This window comes from Schistocerca serialis, chromosome 5, assembly GCF_023864345.2.
Source record: "Schistocerca serialis cubense isolate TAMUIC-IGC-003099 chromosome 5, iqSchSeri2.2, whole genome shotgun sequence".
Taxonomy (NCBI): Eukaryota; Metazoa; Arthropoda; class Insecta; order Orthoptera; family Acrididae; genus Schistocerca; species Schistocerca serialis.
The window spans coordinates 384,934,630-384,958,986 of NC_064642.1; the positions used below are offsets into that span (position 1 = coordinate 384,934,630).

The following is a 24,357-nucleotide window of genomic DNA, read 5'->3' on the forward strand; positions in this document are numbered from 1 at the left end:
AGGAGGCTATGCGCAAGCTGGGGGAAACTTAGAGAGAAAGGAGGCATTGATCATCTGATAGCTGGCCAGCAAATTAAGAGTTATCATTCAGTATGTTTGAAATGGGTGACTCTGGTTCTGTCCAAGGAAGCTATGAGAATATGGAGGAGGTGCCCATTTGACAATAAAGAGCAAGTGGAATTTCACGATGTATGTTGTGTACTTGTAAACTGGAAAAGTACTTTTTCTGAGGACATTATACTGCTTGTAATCATAAAATAATTTATGTTTCACAGTATCAAAATTATGTAATTGCTAGGAATTCAAAGGTCTGGGGATCAATCCTTATTTGTTCTAAATACTTACTCTATTAATAATCATTCCTGTCGCCTCTTGCAATGATTTCAGGATGAAAATAGCTTTCCATATTTACGTCAAAATGATAGTACAATGTGTAGCAGTTGTTTTGAAAAATGAAGAACCAATGTTTTTCCTTTGCAGAAAGAATTATTATTTATGACATGAGAGTCACTGCACATTTGATGTCAGTAACATATTTTATTTTAATACAATTTCCAGAGCCAATAATTATTTTTCCTTGTCACATCGAAAAATATGTGAACCCAGCTTTGCAAGAAAGCAACAACAGTGTCCACACCACTGTTTTCATCCAAGATTGTGCAACACCATATGTCACTTGTCAGGTAAAAGATTTGCTTCAAGAAACATTCAGTATCAACTGCATCATCTCTAGGCAATTTCAAGATGTGTGCCTTCTGAGATCCCCTAACATAAACCCATGTGACCACTGGCTGTGTGGATATCTAAAAGATGGCGTCTACTGGAATATTTGAACTCTTCCTGATCTGAAGGATATCACACAATGACATATCTCTCTCATTACATCGGGTATGCTACAAGCAGCTGTAGAGCATGCTGTGTTATGGATGCAACATGTTTCTGTGTCAGGAGACCATTTTCAACACACGTTAACTTGTAACTATATCCTAATAAACACGACAGAACCATTGTTATCAAATGTGTGATCATTTCTCCCATTTTTCTGTATCTGCACCACTTTCTGACTGCCTACGGTGCCCTATTTTCACCTGGTGGCAGAAAGTGGAACTGTTATTTTTCATCATATTCCACGAGTGCAGTGATTAATAAACATACCTAAGATGTTTCTGCATCCTCCGATGTATACAGCCTGCACTGCAGCATTTGGATCATAGTCAGTTTAATTATAACCACCTAGTATGTATGAACTGCCCCAATTTAAACAAACTCAATGCAAACGTGAGTGATGTAGACACTAGTGTCAGTGGCACTGAAAAATAGCTAAGTACGCTAAAATTTAACAAGGCTTCAGAGACTGATGAAATCAATGTCAGATTCTATACAGAATTTGCAGCTGAGTTAGTTCTAATTATAATAAAAGTTTTGAATAGCCATTGGCCCAAAACACATACACACTTTGGTCCAGGTTTTAATTAAATGTAATACTTATCTTGAAGTGTGTGGTTGCTACTAAGTCTCATTCATTCTAGAGTATTCAGCAACATGTAAAAAGACACAAAAATCTCTTCACAATTTAGAAACACAAGTATTACAGTAAGAGCACAGCATTTGCTAAGTCCTCTCAGGTTCACCTAACATGTTTTGAGTAAACAATGAACTTGGCCTTGCACAGAATAGAGAGAGCACTCTTCAACTCTAACTTACACTTTCTTTATTGTAAAGTACTGATGGTTTGAAAGATAATATGCGTGATTTTTTTCACAGAAACAATAATTTCTCCCTTTATAGCATTTCTATTCTCTACAATAGCTGCTTGCTGATTCCCACAAGCTGATAAGGGAGAAATTAACCTCACAATGATTACCCTCTTTGAATTCATCCTTGCATCCATATTCTCCCTCTTCAATGGTGACTAATATGAACAAACAGATGGCTTTGTTATAGGTTGTGGCAAACTTATGCAAGAGGATTTCACAGAAAAAGCTATGGAAAAAGCTTTAACAGATAAACTGATGACACATTTGTAGTGTGGCCACATGTGAGTGAAAGGTTTCAAGTGTTTCTCCAATATCTAAACTCCCTGCATTCTAGCATCACATTCACTATGGAGAGGGAAGACAATGGCAAACTCTGTTGGATGATCTAGTCAAGTGCAAAGTGGATGGCATGATGGAACACAGTGTGTGCAGGCAAGCCACTAACACTGATGTGTGTCCACCAAGAACAATATTTCATGCAAATGTGGTAAGGCATGCGTCAGGGACACTGCACAGGCAATTGAATAAAGGTGCTAGGAGCACAGGAGAAACACCGTACTCAAGCAACAAACAACATCTGTGGTTGCGGAACATTGTATAACCCTAGGGGATTCAATTAAATATGAACAAGTGGAAGTGATCAGACAGATCTTATAATTTTGGGATTGTGTTCTGAAGGAGCCTGTTGAAATATAAATGGGCAACAACTGTGTAGAGACAGTGGCTTCACTCTAAGTAAGGGATGGGACCCAGTGCTCAGCCAACTGAAGTCACAATGTCAGCTGAGAGTGACTTCTGCACCTGACGGGGATAGAGGAAGGACTGAGGGACTGGGGCTCAAGACCAGCACTCTGCGCTCACATCTTACCCACCACTCAGTCCAATATGGCATGCAGCTGGTGTGTGAGGGAAGGGGTGGAAAGCAATAAGAATATAAAGGAGGTGCGATGGAAAAAAATGAAATTATTGTATAGCATTGCTGGCCGGGAGGCCCCATCCAGGGAAGTTCAGCCACTGAGTGCAAGTCTTATTGCAGTCGATGCCACATTGGGCAACTCGTGTGCTGGTGATGATGATGAAATGATGATGAGGACAACACAACACCCAGTCCACAAGTGGAGAAAATCTCCAACCTGGCCAGGAATCGAACCCGGGCCTGCTGCATGGGAGGCAAGCACATTACCAGTCAGCTAAGCAGGCAGATGGTGTGATGGATAGACATCTGCACTCTGCAAACCACTGTGAAGTGCATGGCAGATGGTATGTTCCATTGTACCAGTTATTACGGTTTTTTCCCATTCCTTTCTTGTATGGATGGTTGTTTAAATGCTTATATGTGTGCAATTAACCTAATCTTGTCTTCACAATTCTTATGGGAGCAATAGATTGGGGGTTGTAGTATAGAGTTGTCACTTAAAGAAGATTCTTGAAAATTTTTAAGTTGGCTTTCTTGGGATAGTTTACACCTATCTTCAAGAGTCTGCCAGTTCAGTTTCTTCAGCATCTCTGTGACACTCTCCAATGGATCAAACAAACATTTAGCTACTTGTGCTGTCCTTCTTTGTATATGTTCAATATCCCCTGTTAGACTTACTTCGTACGGGGCCCAAACACTTGAGAAATAGTCTAGGATGGATGGCTTGAGTGATCTGCAACCAATTTCCTTTGTAGACTAGTTGCATTTTCCCAGTATTCTATCAATAAACCAAAGTCTACTACCAGCTTTATCCATGACTGAGCCTATGTGATAGTTCCATTTCATGTTCCTACTGAGAGTTACACCCAGGTATTTGTATGAGTTTACCAATTTCAACTGTGGCTCAGTGACATTATAGTAGTAGGATACTTGATTTTTTTGTTTTGTGACATGCACAATTTTACATTTCTGAACATTTAAAGTGAACTGCCAATCTTTGCACCACTTTGAAATCTTTCCAAGATCTGGCTGAATATTTGGGCACCTTTTTTCAGACAGTACTTCATTAATAGATAACTGCTTTATCTGCAAAAAGTCTGAGGCTATTATTAACATTGTCCAAAGGTCATTAATATACAAAGTGAACAGCAATGGTCCCAACACACATTCCTGTGGCACACCCATAGTTATTGCTACATCTGCTGATGATTATCCATTCAAGATACCTTGCTGAACCCTTCCTACCATAAAATCCTCAATCCAGCCACAAATTTTGCTTGATATCCCATATGATCATACTTTTAAAAATAAGTGTATGTGATACTGAGTCAAATGCTTTTCAGAAATAATGAAATACTGCATCTACATGATTGTCTTGACGTAAAGTTTTCAGTATCTTATGGAAGAAAAGTGAGAGTTGGATTTCACACCATCTATTTTTTCAGAATCCATGCTGCTTGCCATAGAGGAGCTCGAGTACATTTTAAGATACTACAAAAAATCAATGACAAGGATATCGGACTGCAATTTTCTGGATCACTTCAAACATCCTTCTGGTAAATGTATAAGACCCGTGCTTTCTTCCAACTCCATTAAAAGAGGGGCTAACTAAGCTGCGAATCCACTATAAAATCTGATAGGGATTCCAATGGGCCCTGGAGCTTTGTTCAATATTTATGATTTCAGCTGTTTCTCAATACTACTGACGCTGACACTTCACTCATCTTTTCAGTGGTACAATGATTAAATTGGGCCAATTCTCCTGTGTTTTCCTTTGTGAAGAAACATTTGAAAACAGAGATATGCACTTCTGCTTTTGCTTCACTACCTTCAATTTCACTTCCTGTCTCATCTGCAAGTGACTAGACACTAACTTTGGAGCCACTAACAGCCTTTTCATACAATACTCTGCTACAGTAGTCATTGAAGGCTTTATGAATCACTCTCTTGACAGTCAAACACGTTTCATCCAGCATCTTTCATTAACTATAGTCCTGTGCATTGTTTTATACCTATTACGCAGTAGTCTCTGCTTCTGTAGAAGTTTCTTTACTGGCTGCAAACAATGGAGGGTCCCTCCTGTTATTAACTGTTTCACCAGTACATGGTCATCTATTCTTTTAAACTCCAGCCCCAGCTCCTCTACATGTTCCCACTCTGTGTTAGAACTTTAATGTTCCTCACTGAGATATGAAACTACTGCTTTTTTATGAAGTTCGTTGAATTACTCTCTGTAATTAGGTAATCATTGTTGCTACAACTGTCTCATGGTTACTGATACCACTTTGATGTGGACAACCTCAAAGATGTCAATTGCCAACAGATCTAAGAGTGGGATTCCAAATCATATGTTCTAGGTAGTTTTCACAGAAGGCATTTACTGAGGTTTTCTCTAAAGTTTTCAGTTAATCAGGAGGAAAATTTGAAGAAGACGTGAAGAGGCATAAGAAAATGTTCAACAAAATGATGAAAAATAAAAGGAAGGCTTCTGCTGCTGTTGTTGTGGTCTTCAGTCCTGAGACTGGTTTGATGCAGCTCTCCACACTACTCTATCTTGTGCAAGCTTCTTCATCTCCCAGTACCAACTACAACCTACATCCTTCTGAATCTGCTTAGTGTATTCATCTCTTGGTCTCCCTCTACGATTTTTACCCTCCACGCTGCCCTCCACTACTAAATTGATGATCCCTTGATGCCTCAGAACATGTCCTACCAACCAAGCCCTTCTTCTAGTCAAGTTGTGCCACAAACTCCTCTTCTCCCTGATTCAATACCTCCTCATTAGTTATGTGATGTACCCATCTAATCTTCAGCATTCTTCTGTAGTACCACATTTCAAAAGCTTCTATTGTCTTCTTGTCCAAACTATTTATCGTCCATGTTTCACTGCCATTTCACACTTCATACAAATACTTTCAGAAACGACTTCCTGACTCTTAAATCTATACTCGATGTTAACAAATTTCTCTTCTTCAGAAATGCTTTCCTTGCCATTGCCAGTCTACATTTTATATCCTCTCTACTTCGACCATCATCAGTTATTTTGCTCCCCAAACAGCAAAACTCCTTTACTACTTTCAGTGTCTCATTTCCTAATCTAATTCCCTCAACATCACCGATTTAATTCGACTACATTCCATTATCCTCATTTTGCTTTTGTTGATGTTCATCTTATATCCTCCTTTCAAGACACTGTCCATTCCGTTCAACTGCTTTTCCAAGTCCTTTGCTGTCTCTGACATAATTACAATGTCATTGGCGAACCTCAACGTTTTTATTTCTTCTCCATGGACTTTAATACCTACTCCAAATTTTTCTTTTGTTTCCTTTACTGCTTGCTCAATATACAGACTGTATAACACTGAGGAGAGGCTACAACCCTGTCTCACTCCCTTCCCAACCACTGCTTCCCTTCCATGCCCCTCGACTCTTATAACTGCCACCTGGTTTCTGTACAAATTGTAAATAGCCTTTCCTTCCCTGTATTTTACCCCTGCCACCTTCAGAATTTGAAAGAATGTATTCCAATCAACATTGTCAAAAGCTTTCTTTAAGTCTTCAAGTGCTAGAAATGTAGGTTTGCTCTTCCTTAATCTTTATTCTAAGATAAGTCATAGGGTCAGTATTGCCTCAGGTGTTCCAATATTTCTACAGAATCCAAACTGATCTTCCCCAAGGTCAGCTTCTACCAGTTTTTCCATTCGTCTGTAAAGAATTCGTGATAGTATTTTGCAGCCGTGGCTTATTAAACTGATAGTTCGGTAATTTTCACATCTGTCAACACCTGCTTCCTTTGGGATTGGAATTATTATATTCTTCTTGAAATCTGAGAGTATTTCGCCTGTCTCATATGTCTTGCTCACCAGATGGTAGAGTTTTGTCAGGACTGGCTCTCCCAAGGCTGTCAGTAGTTCTAATGGATCCCAAGGCGGTCTGTAGTTCTTATTGAATGTTGTCTACTCCCAGAGCCTTGTTTTGACTTGGGTCTTTCAGTGCTCTGTCAGGCTCTTCACACAGTATCATATCTCCCATTTCATCTTCATCTACATCTACATCCTCTTCCATTTCCATAATATTGTCTTCAAGTACATCACTCTTGTAGAGACCTTCTATACACTCCTTCCACCTTTCTGCTTTCCCTTCATTGCTTAGAACTGGGTTTCCATCTGAGCTCTTGATATTCATACAAGTGGTTCTCTTTTCTCCAAACATCTCTTTAATTTTTCTGTAGGCAGTATCTATCTTACCTCTAGTGAGATAAGCCTCTACATTCTTACATTTGTCCTCTAGCTATCCCTGCACGTTTGCACTTCCTGTCAATCTCATTTTCGAGAAGTTTGTATTCCTTCTTCTGCTTCTGAAGTGCCAGTAAAGATGGAAACAGAGGATGGGACTGTAACTGAAGATTCAGGTAATATAAAAGATCTCTGGAAAGAACATTTTAAGAAACTGTTAAACGCTGAGGAGCAGGTACACGAGGACACAACAAATAATGGAGAAATTGAGAGAAGTTGGGAAGCAGAATTAGGATAAATTACATGGGAAGAAATGGAGATAGCTGTGAAGAAGATGAATGGGAGGAAAGCCCCAGCACTTGATGAAGTATCAGAGGACATGATAAGAGCAGCAGGTCTCGTGGGAATGCAGTGGCTGTATAGAGTACTATCAAGTGTGTGGAGAAGTAGTACAATGCCTGACGATTGGAGAAGAGGAGACATTGTTCTCATCTTCAAAAAAAGCAAACAAACAAAAAAATTCTTTGTAAAAACTACAGAGGAATAACCCTTATGGGTCATACAGCCAAGATTTTTTAAAGAATTTTACTAAATCGATTAAGTGAAAAGATAGAAAAGGAGCTCAGTGACGAACAGCATGGGTTTAAGACAGGACGAATGATCGATCTGATATTTTCTATCTGTCAACTGATGGAAAAAAAGTTGGGAGTATAACAAAAGGGTGATAATGGTTTTTATAGACATAGAAAAGGCATATGACTCAGTTAACAGGGAAAGACTCTGGGAAGTAATGAAGAAGATAAATATAGAAGAGGGATACATTAATGTAATAAAGACAATGTACAGAGGACACAACTGTAGAATTAGAACACCACTGGGGAACTCTGAATATTTCGAAATAAGAAAAGGACTTAAACAAGGAAGTATTCTATCTCCTGTTCTTTCTAATGTTGTGATGGAGGGAATGAATAGGGCAGTTAAAATTATAGTAAAAGAAAAAGACAAAAAGGAGATGTTTGCAGATGATATGGTAATATGGGGTGATAAAGAAGTAGATGTAGAGTTACAACTTGATGCATGGAAGGAAATAATGAAAAGATATGGATTAAAAGTAAATAAAGATAAGAGTGAAGTAAAGGTATTTGGAAGAGACAAAGGGATCAACGGAAATATCACTTTGAATGGAGAACACCTCAAAGTGGCAGACAGTTTCACTTATTTAGGGAGTGAAATATCTAGTGATGGAAGAATAACCAACGAAATTAATAGGAGGTTACAGAAGGGAGGCAATTTCTACCAAACAATAAAACACCTAATTTGGAATAAGCAAGTTTCAGAAAAAGCAAAACTTCTTATGTATAAGAGTTATTACTTCCCTATTGTCACCTTTGGAGGAGAAACATGAACAATGACAGAAAGGGACTGGAGCAGACTGCAAGCACGGAAAATGAAATTTCTCAGAGCAGTTAAGGGAAAAACAAGAATGGACAGAGTAAGGAATGTAGATATTAGAAAGGACCTTAAATAACAAAGTATGAGAGAGAAAAGAGAGAGAGAGAGAGAGAGAGAGAGAGAGAGAGAGAGATTAAGATGCTACAGGCATGTTAAGAGGATGCATGGGCAGAGACTCCCCAAAATTATGGAAGAACTTGTCAGCACCCAGACCCGGCAATAGCAGAGCGGGATCTGGATATAGATAGATAGGAGGAGAACTGGAGGTCGATAGAAGGATCCAATCACAATTTTGTGCCCACTCCTGACACTTAGTCTTGCCGAAACAATCTCACATGCTCCTCCAATTTATATCGCAGTGGATCTTGTCTACTGTGAGAAATACACCACCTTCATTTCCCATTAGACTATCTTTTTGATAAACACTTAAATTTTCCCCAGAAATCTCACTGTTATCAACTTCATTTTTTAACCATCTTGCTGTAGCTAGTATTATGTCAGCCTCATAGCTTTTCAGGTGTGTTTCAAACTCTGGCGCTTTATTGGGGAATGCTTCAGCACTCAACTATTAGGATTTTAATACTCTCACCTCTGGGGGGCATTTCATTGGATCTTATACTAATACTTTCGGGTTTCCTGCAGCTGTCTTTATCTGGACTGGATGAAGAATCACCTAATCTAAAAAAAACCTTGTGTGCACCCCACACACACAGTCAGTTACCTGGGTAGCTGCATATGTAGTGAACAAATTCATTGTACAAGTATCCCCTGAAGATGTTGGTAAGGTATGCTGTTGAAATATCTTGTTACATAAACATCTGCACCTGGCTGAACACCAAAGATCAATACAAACAAATTAATTTTGTCTTCTAGTTTACAACAATACAGCCATTTACACTGAAGCACATTGCCTTTTGGAAAGCAATTGTAAACTACACCATTGGTTCTGAGTCCAGTGTTATTGTTCTTAATAAAAGCACAATAAAACGGATTTTGATTAACTTTATTTGCTAAAAGTCTATGAGTGCACAAGTTCATAAAAAAATAATTTAGTACTGCATAACTTCACAGGTTACGAACTACAAAGAAGCAAATGTAAAATGATAGTAACCTCTGAAAGTAGTGCAGAAAGCTTTGCCTCTTTACACAGTTGACTAAACGCATATATTTTTCCACTAGTTTTAGTCACCCTTTATACCATAGTAATCATGCCACTACAACATCCTCATGGTCTTTGATACTAGTTTCAATATGGACACCTTCAGAGATGTCAGTCTATTTGTTGGCTTTAGATGTAATACATTTCCATCATGAGTTGGGTTGTTTTGAGGGAGGAGACCAGACAGCGAGGTCATTGGTCTCAGCAGATTAGGGAAGGGCAGGGAAGAAAGTCGGCATGCCCTTTCAAAGGAACCATCCCGGCATTTGTCTGGAGCGATTTAGGGAAATCACGGAAAACCCAAATCAGGATGGCTGCACGTGGGATTGAACTGTCATCCTCCCGAATGCGAGTCCAGTGTTTCCCATCATGACTGGGATTCCAAACTGTCTTTTATAAGTACATTTCAGAGAAAGTATTTAGTTTTGTACTGCGTGATATCTTGTCATGTCCACAACTTACAAAGCTGTACTTACACCATTATATTGTTGGATGATTAAAGTGTCTTCTGGTAATGACAGCAGGACTGAGGAACAAGCATACTACCAAACTAGACTTCCTCGTAAGTTTCTGGTAGTCAACAGTATGACCCAATTATAAGCTTATGTCCAACCTTGACACTTAGTCCTACCCAAACCAAGTCACATGCAGCCTCATAGTCTATCTCAGTTGATTTGAGTTTCTTGTTTACTGAGCCAAATATGCCACATCCATTTCCTATTAGTTTATCCTTTTGACATGCAGTTATATTTACCCCAAAAATATCAGTGCCATCAACCTTGTATTTTATTCAGCTTTCTGTTACTGGTATCATATGGGATCCACTGCTTCAGACACTTCAAACTCTGGGACTTTGTTGTGAATACTCTTAATACTTCTGTGTCTTCTGTAGTTACCAATATCTGGATTACACAGAGAATTGCCTAAGTTAAAAAAATCTTTGTGCACTCTAAAGGTAGTCATCTATTTCAGCATCAGCCTTAGATGTGTAGTGCACAGGTGACACATTTGGGAGGGACCTCAAGTTCTCAACCCTATGGTGCAAGTCCACTCAAATAATATAAGCAGCATCTGTCACTAGTAACAAACAGACTGAAAAAATTGCAAAATGTTTATTTTGTAACCAGACTGGTGAGGTTTAGTCCATTTCCTTCATCCCTCTTCCCTCCCCTTCTACCAGAAGAAGAAGCCATTGGCTCCAAAAGCTTGCACATTTCCTTAACTTTTTTATATGTGTCTTCTCTTCAGTGAGTAGGTTTTTTTATCTAATTGATTAATCTGTAAAACCATACCACATTCAAATGAAAACATCAACATTTAGAACTGACAGTAACTCTCATACGAATGATATTCACACAAAGAAATAGCCTTCCAATAAATTACAAAAAATGAGCAAAAGTTGAAAAAAAAACAGCAACAATAATACAAGTGGAAACAAATTATAATGAGCTTCTGACTCTAAAGACACATGATGAATTCAGCAAGGTAAAATGGGTAGCTGGGAAAGAAATAGTAAAATGATAGTATAAACAGCAAGTACAAAATGACAAGATGGACATAGGAGGTACAGAAGTAAAAAACTCTTGCTTTCTCCTGCTGTATGTACTAATTCTCAATAAAATATGCTCATCCACTTTGTCTTTCCATGTTTTCCCTACTAACAACATGAACATTACTCTCCCCTTCAAATTCAGAAGTGTGAGTCTTCAAGATTTGTCATCAAATGTTTCATATTCCCGTTAGATTTGACATAAATCTATATCTACCAAGTGCCCCTTTTTACTGTCTGAATATGATTTGCAGCTTTCATTTTTAGCTTTTTATTTAAACAATTATGGGTGTCCATAATCTCCCAGTATCACTTCAAAATGTCATAACTTGATAAACTAGTCATTATTTGTAGTAACACTGTTCACGTTTACGTAGCACTTCACTTAGCATAGACTGGGACTGTGTCCTAGGCAGGCCTGATGTTAACTGACTGGGCACGGCCCGTGCTGCCTGAGTTGTTGTTGTTGTTACGCCGGCAGAGGTCGCGTCCGAATTCTCGCGTGCCCTCTGGTGGACGGGACTCTACTTGCGGCAACTACTGTCCGTGACGCGCCATGCCGATGTGCGCCTCCCGCAATCTGTCTGGTGGCTACCGCATTATTTGAAAATATAATCTGATTGATAAAAAACTACTCACCAAGTGGCAGCAAGAGAAAACACATATAAAAGATATGGAAATGCGCAAGCTTTCGTGGCCAGTGACTCCTTCTTCTGGCAGAGGGGCTCAAGGGAAAGGAAGAGGGATGATGGAAAAGACTGGCAGACTTAGGAAACGGGGAAAGTTGTGGAAAAGTTGATCAGAACCTCACATTAGGTGAGACTTATGGGTCAGTAAGTCCTTCTGAGAAGAGGAAGATCCACTGGCTCTCAGAGCTTGCAATTTCCATTTTTTTTGTGTTTTCTCCTGTTGCTTCTTGGTGAGATGGTTTTTAATCTATGCAATTATATCATATCTTGGAAACTATTAGAGGTACAATATTTTTCATTTGTTCTTAATGGATTATTTGACTTGGAATGCATCTAATGATGACAGACCATAAGAAGGGACAGTGTATCATCTCATATGTACAATTCAAATCTGTGACAATGGAACAGTGGAATTATTGACACCAGTACAGGAGAGCACCACCAGCAAAACAAGCATAATGAGGTACTTCAAAAACTTTAAAGAGACATGCTGTGTCAAAGACTTTTCTCAAAGCTGACGTCCCCGTCTGTCTCAAGCATTTGTTGAAAGAGCGCAAGTTGCATTTCAATGCATCCCACAGAAGTCAATTCGTCATGTTTGTCATGTATCATGTGAATTGCAGGAAGTAAGATCAATTGTCCATAAAGTTTTACATAAGCAATTATGCTTTTTTCATACAAAGTGCAAGTGGTCCAAGCATTGCAGCCAAATGATTGTCCTCTATAGTAAGCATTCACATGTTTTACACTGGTCCCCATAGGTGCAGGCAATGACTACAAGAAATAGTGCCTGATTTCAGATGAAACAATGTTCCACATTTCTGTGAATTGCTACAACATTAGTATTTGGGGTTCTAAAAACCCATTCTGCACAAAGAATTCGGCTGTGGTAGCCCGAAGTTTAATGTTTGGCATGGTCTAATGTGCTACAGAGTGACAAGCCCATTTTTCTTCACAGAGAAAACCATGTAGGGAAGGTTTCTGCTATCACAGATTGAAGAGCTGCAGCCATCCATCATCTTCCAGCATAATGATGCACCACCATGCACTTCTTTTTGTGGGGTTACATCAAGGATTGTGTGTAAACAACACCAGTCACTGATATTGCTAACTTGAATGAATCAATGAAGAAATCAGAACTCTTGATGGTGCAATGCTGACCCATACATGGACAGAACTCAAATATTGCTGTGATATTCTATGAGCAACGAGTAGGACACATACTGAAATTCTGTTTTAACAGGGAAAAACTTCAACAGCTGTTATATGTTTTACGACAAACCATGATGCTCTGTCTGTAATAGTTTCCAAGTCATACTTTTTTTTAAATGATAGCAGGGCTTTATGGGCACCCCATATATTCTGATATTCTACAAAAGATGTTGCTAGCAAAACTTGATAACTGTTTCTGATTGTTGCAGCAAAATTAATGCAGACCATGGTTGACTATCATCATACAGATACCTTACAAGAAGATGGCATAATCCATTCACATAAGAAAGTGAAAACATAATTTGTCACATACCTGTAGCAGGATCACAGTGAGCTGTATCTTTGCCGAACATAAGCAGTTCCCCTTCCCTTGTAACAAGAGCTGTGGTGCCATTATTACATGCAGCATGTACAATAACTTGGCCCTCAACTTTAACCATTTTCTTTGGCTTTACAGGTTTTGGCTGCCTACGGGCTTTACCTAAAATTAAATATAAAATGAGTAGTTATCTGATCACCAAAAGGGAAGTATAATGTTTATTCTAAAAAATAAAAATGAGTGTCAATAAAACCACCCAACACCATAATTCTGAGGCATGTCACACATGACCATCAGGCAGATAATACAGATTCCTACAAAAGTTATAAAGTTCAAAATGCTGTATGTTCCAATCTGAAACATATATTCATATTTTATAAATGAAATATATCTTGTAACATCAGCAATTTTTGTATTGGTGTCACTTCTATTTCACAGAATTACACCATAGTTTGAGAAATAGTTATATGAGTGTTTCAAGAGGGACAGTATATACCAGATGATTCAAAAACTAAGAAGCGATTTCAATTGTTTGTTACAGACAAACTATAAAAGACAGAGACATATTGTGCACGTCACTAGATAGAGGAAGGTTCAAAGTTTTGACACAGTTGCGCTGTTTTTTGTTTGTAGCAACATAGTGATTACAGAACAAAATAAATTGTTTTATGTGTTGGAATTTAAGCAAGTTCAATCCATTGTCCAAGAAAGAAGAGATTTCAATCGTTTGTTACAGACAAACTATAAAAGACAGAAACACATTGCACATGTCACTAGATAAAGGAAGGTTCAAAGTTTTGACACAGTTGCACTGCTTTTTGTTTGTAGCAACACAGTGAATACAGAACAAAAGAAATCATTTTATGTGTTGTAATTTAAGCAAGTTCAACCCATTGTCCAAGAGCAATGTGCATTCCACCATAAATTCAGCAAGAATCTATCTCCGCACAAGCAGATTTATGACTGCCATACGAAATTCTTGGATGTTGGTTGCATATGCTAAGGGAAGAGCACTGGTTGACCACACATGACTGATGAAAATGTCAAGCATATCCCAGATGTGTTCACAAAGTGCCCTCAGAAGTCCACAAGACAGGGAAGCCAAGAACTTCAGGTTCCCCAAACAATAGTGTGACAAGTTCTGAAACAACACCTGCATATGATAACTTAGAAGTTGCACTTACTGCAGCAACTGTGTCCCAGTGACCATAAGAGAAGGTACAAATTTTGGATTTCAATTCTCCAGGTGATGCGAGATGAAACTTTTTCTGAATGACTCATCTTTTCAGATGAATTGATGTTTCATCTATCGGATAAAGCAAACCACCATAATGGAAGAATTTGGAGGCCACAAAATCCTGGCATCATCATCAAACGTGAAAGAGACTTCCTGAAACTGAATGTGCTTTCTTCTGTTTATGTTTACAAAGTTTATGTACCTTTCTTTTTGTGGAGGAAATTGCAACAGGAATGTAATATCTGGACATGCTGAAAAATTGGTTGTTTCCTCAACTTCACAAAGATGACAATAATTTTATTTTTATCCATAATGCCCCCCCTCCCCCTCCCCCCTTTCACCTTGAGGTGCAGAGGTTGGCTTGACAACAAGATCTTGTTCATTGCTTTTGGCCTCCCATGTCGCCAGACCTCGCACCTTGTGAGTGTTTTCTGTGGGGGAATATAAAACACAGTTTTTGCCTGCTTATGACAGTTACTCTTCAAGAGGAGAGAAATTGAATTGTTGGGGCTGTTGATTCAATAAACAGAAACCTGTTGATTTGTGGGTGGCATGAAATGGACTACCATTTCGATGTTTCTTGAGCAACACATGGTGCTCACGTTGACTGTACAGTATAGTGTTTGTGTGCACATAAACTTTGGGCCTTTCTCTATCCACTGACATGCACAATGTGTTTCTATCTTTCATGGTTTATCTGTAATAAACAACTGAAATGAGTTCTTCCTTCTTGAATCACCCTGGATTGTAGAAGTTGGTGGTACAGATTAAAAAATTCCATGTTATGTGATTGAATTTTTATCAGTTACAGTGATTCATCTGGTTATAGAGGTAAGTTTTCATTTTGTGTATTATTCTTCAGTTGCTATGGGTTTATTTGTTGACTCACATTTTTGTTTCAAACTTCAAGTTGTGAAGTTATGCTTTAGTACATGTAATTAAAATTTTAAACTGTGGTTGTGATTTGTTGGCCAATTTCACTGTATCATTTAAGCATGCCATACATATTTGCAAATGCTGAATACCTGTGTACGGGTTTTGTAATGGAAATGCTGCTGTTGCTTGTAGAGAAAAAGTAGATGATTTCCTAACTGCAGAGAATCAGAGTCCACAGTGTTTGCTCATGTTTTCACTAAATTGTGTAAGACTTTTGCAGTATTCAAAGACATATCTCACCTGAGTGCACAAATGAACAGTGTGGATGAAGTAAAAGGCATTATTCAGTTGGTAAAATGTAGTCTTCTAACAAGCACATGCAGAGTTTCTACATGAATTGGCATTGCACACACAAGAATGTGGCAGATGTTACATATGAACTGCTTCAATCATTTTTATTCACAGTGATGGTGACATGAAATGTTTTATATTATTACACAGTTATAAATTATGTTAACAACAACTATTGTTAATATTAATGTAGAAATAAAACAGAATATTAAAAATTATTCAAGTTATAAGTAAATAACTTCCAGCTTGCATTACTAAATTTGTTACAGGCAGCCTCAGAAGAACTTGAGATTTGCCAATTAACTAAAAATTAGGCTATGAACTTATGCACCAAACCAATATAAAGTAAATGCTCAACTTTCTGGCTATAAGATTAAGTGGATGCTCTGAATATCCAAACATCAACAGACTACAAATCTTGTTTCCTGCATTGTGGAGAATGTCATGTCATGTCGTGTTGTGTGACTAGGGCCTCCCATAGGGTAGACCGTTCGCCGGGTGCAAAACTTTCGATTTGACGCCACTTCAGCTACTTGCGCTTCGATGGGGATGAATTGATGATGATTAGGACAACACAACATCCAGTCCCTGAGTGGAGAAAATCTCTGACGCTGCCGGGAATCGAACCCGGGCCCTTGGGATTGACATTCTGTTGTGCTGACCACTCAGCTACCGGGGGCGGACATTGTGGAGAATGATTGGCACAAATAATAATAATAATAAAGAGTGAGTATATATATTTGGTTGGTGCATAAGTTCGTAGCATTTTTCCATAAGTTCAATAAACACAAGAGATACACATAACAGAGACTTTAGTCATAAATAATATAGTCTCCTTCACTACTTACAACCATCTGGCAATGCTGGGATAACTTTTTGATTCTGCGACTATAGAAGTCACATGGTTTAGAGATGAAGAACTTGTCAAGCCATGTTCAGAGGACATTTTCTTTTGGAAAGGAAATTCCTTGAAGATTGTTCAACAGAGAGCAGTAAAGGTGAAAATCTGAGGGTGCAGGATCAGGTGAAGAAGGTGGGTGTGGAATGACTTCCCAACCCAACTCCTGTATAGAGTTTTTTGTCAATCTACCAGAATTTAGGTGGGCCTTATCATGGAGGAGAATCACTTCATGCAGTCTTCCTGGTTGTTGTTCTTGGACTGTGTCTGCAAGATGTTTCAGTTGTTGACAATAAATGTCAGCAGTGATGGTTGCACTTCAGGGAAGTAATTTGTAGATAAAAACCTATAGCAATTGGAATAACAACATGCAAAACAAAAATGCTATGAACTAATGCACCAATTTAATAGGTACGCAATGTGCATTCATTAACTGTAGCCCATAGTTTCCAGTCACTTACAACTGTTTGCAGAATGTACTCTAACTGTCTGCATTCTGTGTTCTCTCTCTACCTGGGAATGAGGCAATGTCGTCATCAGCAGGACTTTCCTCTCAGATTGATGTGTTACTACATCCCAATCAATACAGATGTTTGGAATGTGGACCATGACATTTTAATCAGTGCACCATATGTCTAATAGGGCTGATGCAATGCAGTCTGAGCCAGTTCCTAATGCTTGGCATACCCACTTTGCAGCACTTCTAGTGTCCCAATCAGATTTCTGTTTACTTAATTTCCAGGCTCATTAGTGACTTTCATCAATAATATGAGCTCCTATGACATCATACACATAATCATATTGTTCACATCCCAACCAATACAATGCTGACCTGTAACACACCATCATACCCATACGACATATACTAAGAATCACCAGTAAACCCACAACAGATGTGCTGCAAAAGGTGACAGTGAGCCTAAGAAGTACACTCTGCTGATTTCATCACAGTATTGTTTCTGTAGTTGAAGCTGATGTACCCAGATGCTCACAGCAAAGCCCACAATAGCATAGCTTTATGATACAACCGCATCAAATGCAACAATAATTTATAGTTGGGAGTGCCAGCATGCGCAGCCTTATGGATGATTTTAGCCACTTTCTGAGTAAAGGATTTTACATGTTCTAGAAAGCTCCTTTTCTTGTATACAGGAATTCCTAGCTATCTGGAAACAGTGTTGTAATTTATAGGGATTCCATCAAGCCTGAGGAAGGTATTTCTAGCAGGAGGAACTCTTCCCTTCAAATATGTGTGTGTGTGTGTGTGTGTGTGTGTGTTGCCCATGCACCACAGCTGCATCTGAATAAGCACATCATTCAACATTCCCTCAAGTCTCGCCCTGAAGTCTGCAGACACAACTACTAGAATCTCATCTGCATACGTAGCGGCACCTTCAACAATATCTTCCCTGTTTAGCAGATGTAATAGGGAGGCCAATACTAAGATCTCTGATCAATAGACCACTTACACAGCCTCGTGGAGAGACCTTGGCAATCTTTTTGAATACCTTGCTCAGCTCCTCTAGCTACTGGACACTACATACGCTACAATAATCAACAAAGCTCTTGTACAGACATCTGGGGACCCCGAGATCTCAGAGGCATGCAAACATTGCAGGCCACCACAGATTACTGAATGTGCCTGGGGTATTAATCATGACATTCAACAAGGAGATGACTGTAGATGACTGGAATTTTATCTCTGGCTCATTGCATTTTAGCAACTAGTCCATTAGAACTGTTTACTGATGAAGCCGCTTTCACACATGACAGTATCTATAACACTCATAAATCACACTGGTGGTGCAACAAAAACCCACAAGCCTCTGTGGAGACACCTTTTCAAGAACGTTTCTCTGTAAATGTGAGGTGTAGGATGATAGACAATAAGCTGATGGAACCTCTTGCATTACTGCATCTTCTTACAGGACCTAGTTATCTGTACTTTCTTGAGAATGAGCTTCCAGAATTATCAGAATCGGTTCCTTTGCCTACAAGGGTGAATATGTTATTCCATCAAGATGGGGCCCCATATATTCTAGTCATCACATTGTAGTCATCAAATTCTAATGAGACATCATTTAAACCCAACATTCCTATCAGAAGACAGACCAGCAGAAATTATCACATTCATTGGCCATCAAGATCCTTACACCCTCCCCCTTTAGATTTTTTGTCAGTGGTGATGGTTGAGAGGTGAGAGCTAGAAATATAAAAGTAAACACAAGAGATGGATTGATCAATCAGATTATGAATAGTGCACCCCAATAAAAAAGGTGACCTCAGAAGAGCTACACTTGTGGTTGCCAAGTGAATTCAAAAGGGCATTGAAGTTGGAGGTGGGATTTATGATATTCAACTTCAAACTTAATAATCGGAGGTTGGTTATCACCTTCTATGAATATTTGTTTCAGTCACTTTTTAAACAAACCTCTGAAACAAATAAAAACTGGACACTTGTTGTGTGGAATGTTTTACTTGAAAAAGTCTAAGAGCACCTAAAATATTTATTGTTCCTCCTTTAATACCCTGTACATCATGTCACTTCTGCAGTTATTTATTTTATAAATTATCATAAAAACTACCATAGTTTCCTTAAGACACATTTTATTTTTGAAACTTTGTTTCATGTACATGTACACATGATGAAGAATATCTTACTCTGATCGCCATCTTCTCCTCTTCTTGCTGTTCCAACAAAAAACACAGATCCATCTTCAGAGATCAGCACTGCATGAAGACCTTCATGACCAACAGCAAAGTGGGTTATTTTAGGAGACTTAGTGATTGGTAGTTCAGCCCATTTGCCATTTCTGAGGCCTCCTTGTTTGATTCCTAGACTTGCTGATTTGCCACAATAAAAGACCTGAAAACAGGGGGAAAGCAGTGAAGCACTGTATGTTACTAACTACACCAATATAAACACAAAAATGTGTTTCTCAGACATATTTTGTTCTGTAGCATTTTTACTGTCACTATTTAATTAAAATGCAAAGAAATTCCTTTTAGTACATTTTTGGAAATTTATCTGCTTTGCATTGGGAATTTCTTTTGGCAGAATATGCAATCATTTGCTTTTCTGAAGTTTTGATACAACTTTTTTTTACCATTAACTAGATTTTAAGCTGCTACAGGATCATCATCACATGGAAGTGATACAGGAGTAGTATCTGATGATGAGCTTGCAGTGGCCTGAAAACTAGTTAACGGTACAGAAAATAAATTATATCAAAACTTCAAAAAAAGTAATTGTTGCAAATTCTACTCAAATAAATTATTAATTTAAATCACAGTTCCATTCCAGGATATAGAGAATTTATTGCCTTACCTTTCCTGAGTTAGTTCTTATTAAACCAAAATCCTTCCCTGCAGCAATCACAGCTATTTCTTCATCATAGCCAATCTGTACAGTGTGTATCATGGTTTCTTCATCAAATGTAGCATATCCAAAAACATCAACACATTTTCTTGCTAACTTAAGGGGAAGTTCATTGACTGACACAACGGGTGAACTGGTAGGATTTATTGTACGAACAACAAAACCATCCTGAAACATATACATGAAGTGCAGATGTATAGTAACTAGAGTTCTCATTAATTCTTACTCAATTGAAGATGATAAATATAGCAAAATTTTTGGAAAAAGTGATGATAAATATCGTACATCTTTTGCTGCTGTAATCATTCCAAGATTTTCTCCATCAGAAAACATTACGCAAGAACCACAATCTTTCCCTTCCAGGGAAACAATATCCATGACTTTCAATGATTCTCTGTCCATAAGCAGTAACTCACAGCCTTTTTTCCCAACAAATTTGAAGTACAGCATTCCCTATGAAGTAAACACATACAGTATCAATTTACACTATAATAAGAAGCCAAAACAATGACAAATAAAGTTACAAAATAAATACTCACATAAGCAAATCCTAGCCATCCTTTTTCATCAATAAAGAAATCTGATTTGTGGATGTATATGTTAGCCTTTACAGTTCCACCATAACCAGAGCCTATCTTGAAAAGACCTTTTGACGTATATAAGTATAAATATTGTCCATCACTTGCCAGTGATTTTGTGGTCTGACTGCTGTGAATATCTGTTAACACAAATGAAAACACCTGTCTCAGTTGCCTTAATACTAACAAATCTGAAATATGTAACTATTATTTGATGAATCAAAAGCACAAGAGGTAAACAGATGTGTCTTACAATTAAAGAAAACTTTGTAGATCTGCTCAAAGATGAATTCCAAGGTCTCAGACTTGCTAGATCAGTTTTAACAACTCTTAAACATTACAGCAATCCCTCAACCTTTATATCTCAATTATATTTCATGATGATAACATGTTATTATTTTTCTTGTGGTCTTCAGTTTGAAGACTGGTTTGATCCAGTTCTTCATGCCACTCTATCCTGTGCAAGCCTCTTCATCTCTGAATAACTACTGCAACCTACATCTTCCTGAATCTGCTTACTGTATTCATCTCTTGGTCTCCCTCTATGATTTTTATCCCCCCCCCCCCTGCACTTCCTACCAATACTAACTTGGTTATTCCTTAATGTTTCAGAATGTGTCCTATCAACTGATCCCTTATTTTAGTCAAGCTGTACCACAAATTTCTTGTCTCCCCAATTCTATCCAGTACCTCCTCATTATTTACACAATCTACCAATCTAATCTTCAGCATCCTTCTATAGCGTCACAACTTTAATTCCTACTACAAATTTTTCTTTGTTTTCCTTTACATTTGCTCAATGTACAGATTGAATAACGTTGGGGATACGCTACAACCCTGTCTACTTTCTCAGCTACTGCTTTCCTTTAATGGCTCACAACTCTTATGACTGCTGTTCATTTCTGTACAAGTGGTAAACAGCCTTTGGCTTGCTGTTTTCATCCCTGCTACCTTCAGAATTTTAAAGAGTATATTCCAGTCAACATAGTCAAAAAGCTTTCTGTAAGTCTAAGAATGCTATAAATGTAGATTTACCTTCCCTTAACCTATCTGCTAAGCTAAGTCATTGGGTCAGTATTGCCCTGTATGTTTCTACATTTCTCCAGAATCCACACTGATCTTCCCCGAGGTTGGCTTCTACCAATTCTTCCACTCTTCTGTAAGGAATTTGTGGTATTATTTTGCAAGCATGACTTGTTAAACTGACAATTCAGTAATATTCACTCCTGACAGCATCTGCTTTCTTTGGAATTGGAATTATTATATTCTTCTTGAAGTCTGAGGATACTTTGCCTATCTCTTACATCTTACATCTTTCATAGCAGATGGAACAGTTTTGTCATGGATGGCTCTCCCAGGGCTATCTGATGGAATGTCATCTACTCTAGGGGCTTTGTTTTGACTTTGGTCTTTCAGTGCTTTCTCATATTCCTCATAGTATCTGCTATCTCATTGTCATCTGCAGTCTCTTCGCTTTGTATAACACTGCCTTCAAATTCATCTCCCATGCACAGACCGTACACTCTCTTTCCACCTTTCAGCTTTCCCTTCTTTGCTTGGTATGAATTTCCATCTGAACCCTTGATATTCATACAGGTGCTCCTCTTCTCTCCAAAGGCCTCTTCAATTTTCCTGTAGGTGGTATCTATCTTTCACCTAGTGAAATATGCTCCTAAACCATTACATGTGTCCTCTAGTCATTCTGGCTTAGCTATTCAGCAGTTTTTAAGACATTTATATTCCCTTTGGCCTGCTTCATTTGCTGCATTTTTATATTTTCTCATTTCATCAGTTAAATTAAATGATAGCAATGTTTTGCAAAACTCTTCCAATCATTCTTTTCCCATTTCTAGTCATACTTATTAATAACATTCTCACAATTTACAACACACATTGCAGTTAGCAATCAAGAAAACTTTTACTATCCACTGAAAAGGAAAAGAAAACTGATGGGGATAAAAACTGCAACCAATCAGGAAACCCCCTTAGCTTTGCCTCAAGAATTTTCAACTCATTGTGCAATAAACTAACAATAAGTTTACAAAAGACAGGAGATTTTGTGTGGGAGGGTTAGTGATAAAGTCATCCAGTATTTCAATGTAATCCACCTTAATATGATAACTACAAAGACTGCAACAATGACACTCAGGAACAGAAAACAAACAGGGTTAAATTGAAACTTCCTACAGGGAACAACAGCATACAGCATGAAAAATGAGTAATGGGCATGATAATTAAAACCCAGAACAGTTTGATGTGGAATGAGCCTCCAATGACTCTACATCTACATACAAATCAGCAAAGCACTCATTAATGGACAGCAGAGGGTACTTGGCATTGTACCACATGTTAAGATATCTTCCCATTCCCACTGCACATGGAGCATGTGAATAATGACTGCTTAGATGCCTCTGTGCATCCTGTAATTAGTCTAATCTTCCCTTCACTGACCCTAAAGGAATGATATATAAGAATCTGAAGATTATCTATAGATTCTTAAATTAATACTGGTTCTTGAAACTTTGTAAATAGAATTTCATGGGATAATTGGCATCTATCTTCGTGCATCTGTCAATTCGAGTTTTTCAACACTTCCATGACACTCTCCCATGAATCAAACAAAATTGTGACAATTTGCCCCACCCTTCTTTTTATATGTCCAATATCCCATGTTGGCCATATCAGGTATGGATCCCACTCACTTGAGCAATGTACTAAGATGGTATGCACATATGACTTGTACACAGTCTTCTTTCTAGACTGACTGCATTTTCCCAGTGTGCTGCCAATGATCTGAAGTATGCTAGCTGCCTTACATATGGCTGAGCCTATGTAGTCACTCCATTTTATACCCCTACAAATTGTTACAGCCAGATATTTTATATGAGTTGAGTGATTCCAAATGTGACTCACTGGTGTTGCAGGATACAAATTTTTTGAGTTTTGGAAAGGTATAACATTACTTGTATGATCATATAAAACAAGTTGCTATTCTTTACATCACTTTTAAATCTTATCAAGATTTTTCGAGAATGAATTTTCTCTTTGTAGCAGAGCATATTCTGATTTGAACTTTCCTGGAAGGTAGGAGATGAGGTACTGGTGGAAGTAAAGCTGTGAGTGCAGATTGTGAGTCATGCCTGAATAACTCAGTCAGATTAGTACTTGCCACAAAAGACAATGGTCTCAGGTTCAAGCTCTCGTCCAGCACAGAACTTTAATCTGCGAGGAAGTATCTTATCAATGTTTGTGCAGCTTTCTTTCAGACAGTACTTCACTATAGATAACAGTATCATCTGCAAAAAATCTGATGCTACTATTAATATAGTCTGTCGGGTTATTAATATGCAACATGAACAGCAACAGTCCCAATACACTTCCTTGAGGCACACCAGAGGGTACTTCTACTTCTTTCCATTCAAGGTAACATGTTGCATTCTTGATCCAGTCATAAATTTTGTTTGATTTCCCATATAACAACACTTTTGTAAATAAATGTTCATGTGAAAAACAGACAAAATCTTTTGGAAAGTTGCAAAATACTGCATCCATCTGACTGATCCATGGCTTTCAGGATATCATTTGAGTAGAGCACAAGTTGGTTTTTACAAGACTGACGATTCATGTTCATTAAAGTATTTAAATCATATATACAATGGATAATGAATACAACTGTGTATTTTCTAATAAAAAATAACATAAAGGCTGAAAAAATGAAGGAATCAAAAAGCAGTTGCATTACTCATAGTG

General features: G+C 38.1%; 1 protein-coding gene across 1 annotated transcript in view; it reads right to left on the reverse strand.

The window, feature by feature from the left end:
* LOC126481961 (E3 ubiquitin-protein ligase MYCBP2-like) overlaps positions 1 to 24,357 on the reverse strand; it is a 147,436-nt gene that overhangs the window by 40,126 nt on the left and 82,953 nt on the right. The window contains exons 6-10 of the mRNA XM_050105924.1: positions 20,569 to 20,747; positions 20,315 to 20,482; positions 19,979 to 20,197; positions 19,312 to 19,516; positions 13,283 to 13,450 (exon numbers count right to left, since the gene is read on the reverse strand). Coding sequence (XP_049961881.1) covers positions 13,283 to 13,450; positions 19,312 to 19,516; positions 19,979 to 20,197; positions 20,315 to 20,482; positions 20,569 to 20,747 — 939 coding nt within the window. The remainder of the gene's footprint in view (positions 1 to 13,282; positions 13,451 to 19,311; positions 19,517 to 19,978; positions 20,198 to 20,314; positions 20,483 to 20,568; positions 20,748 to 24,357) is intronic.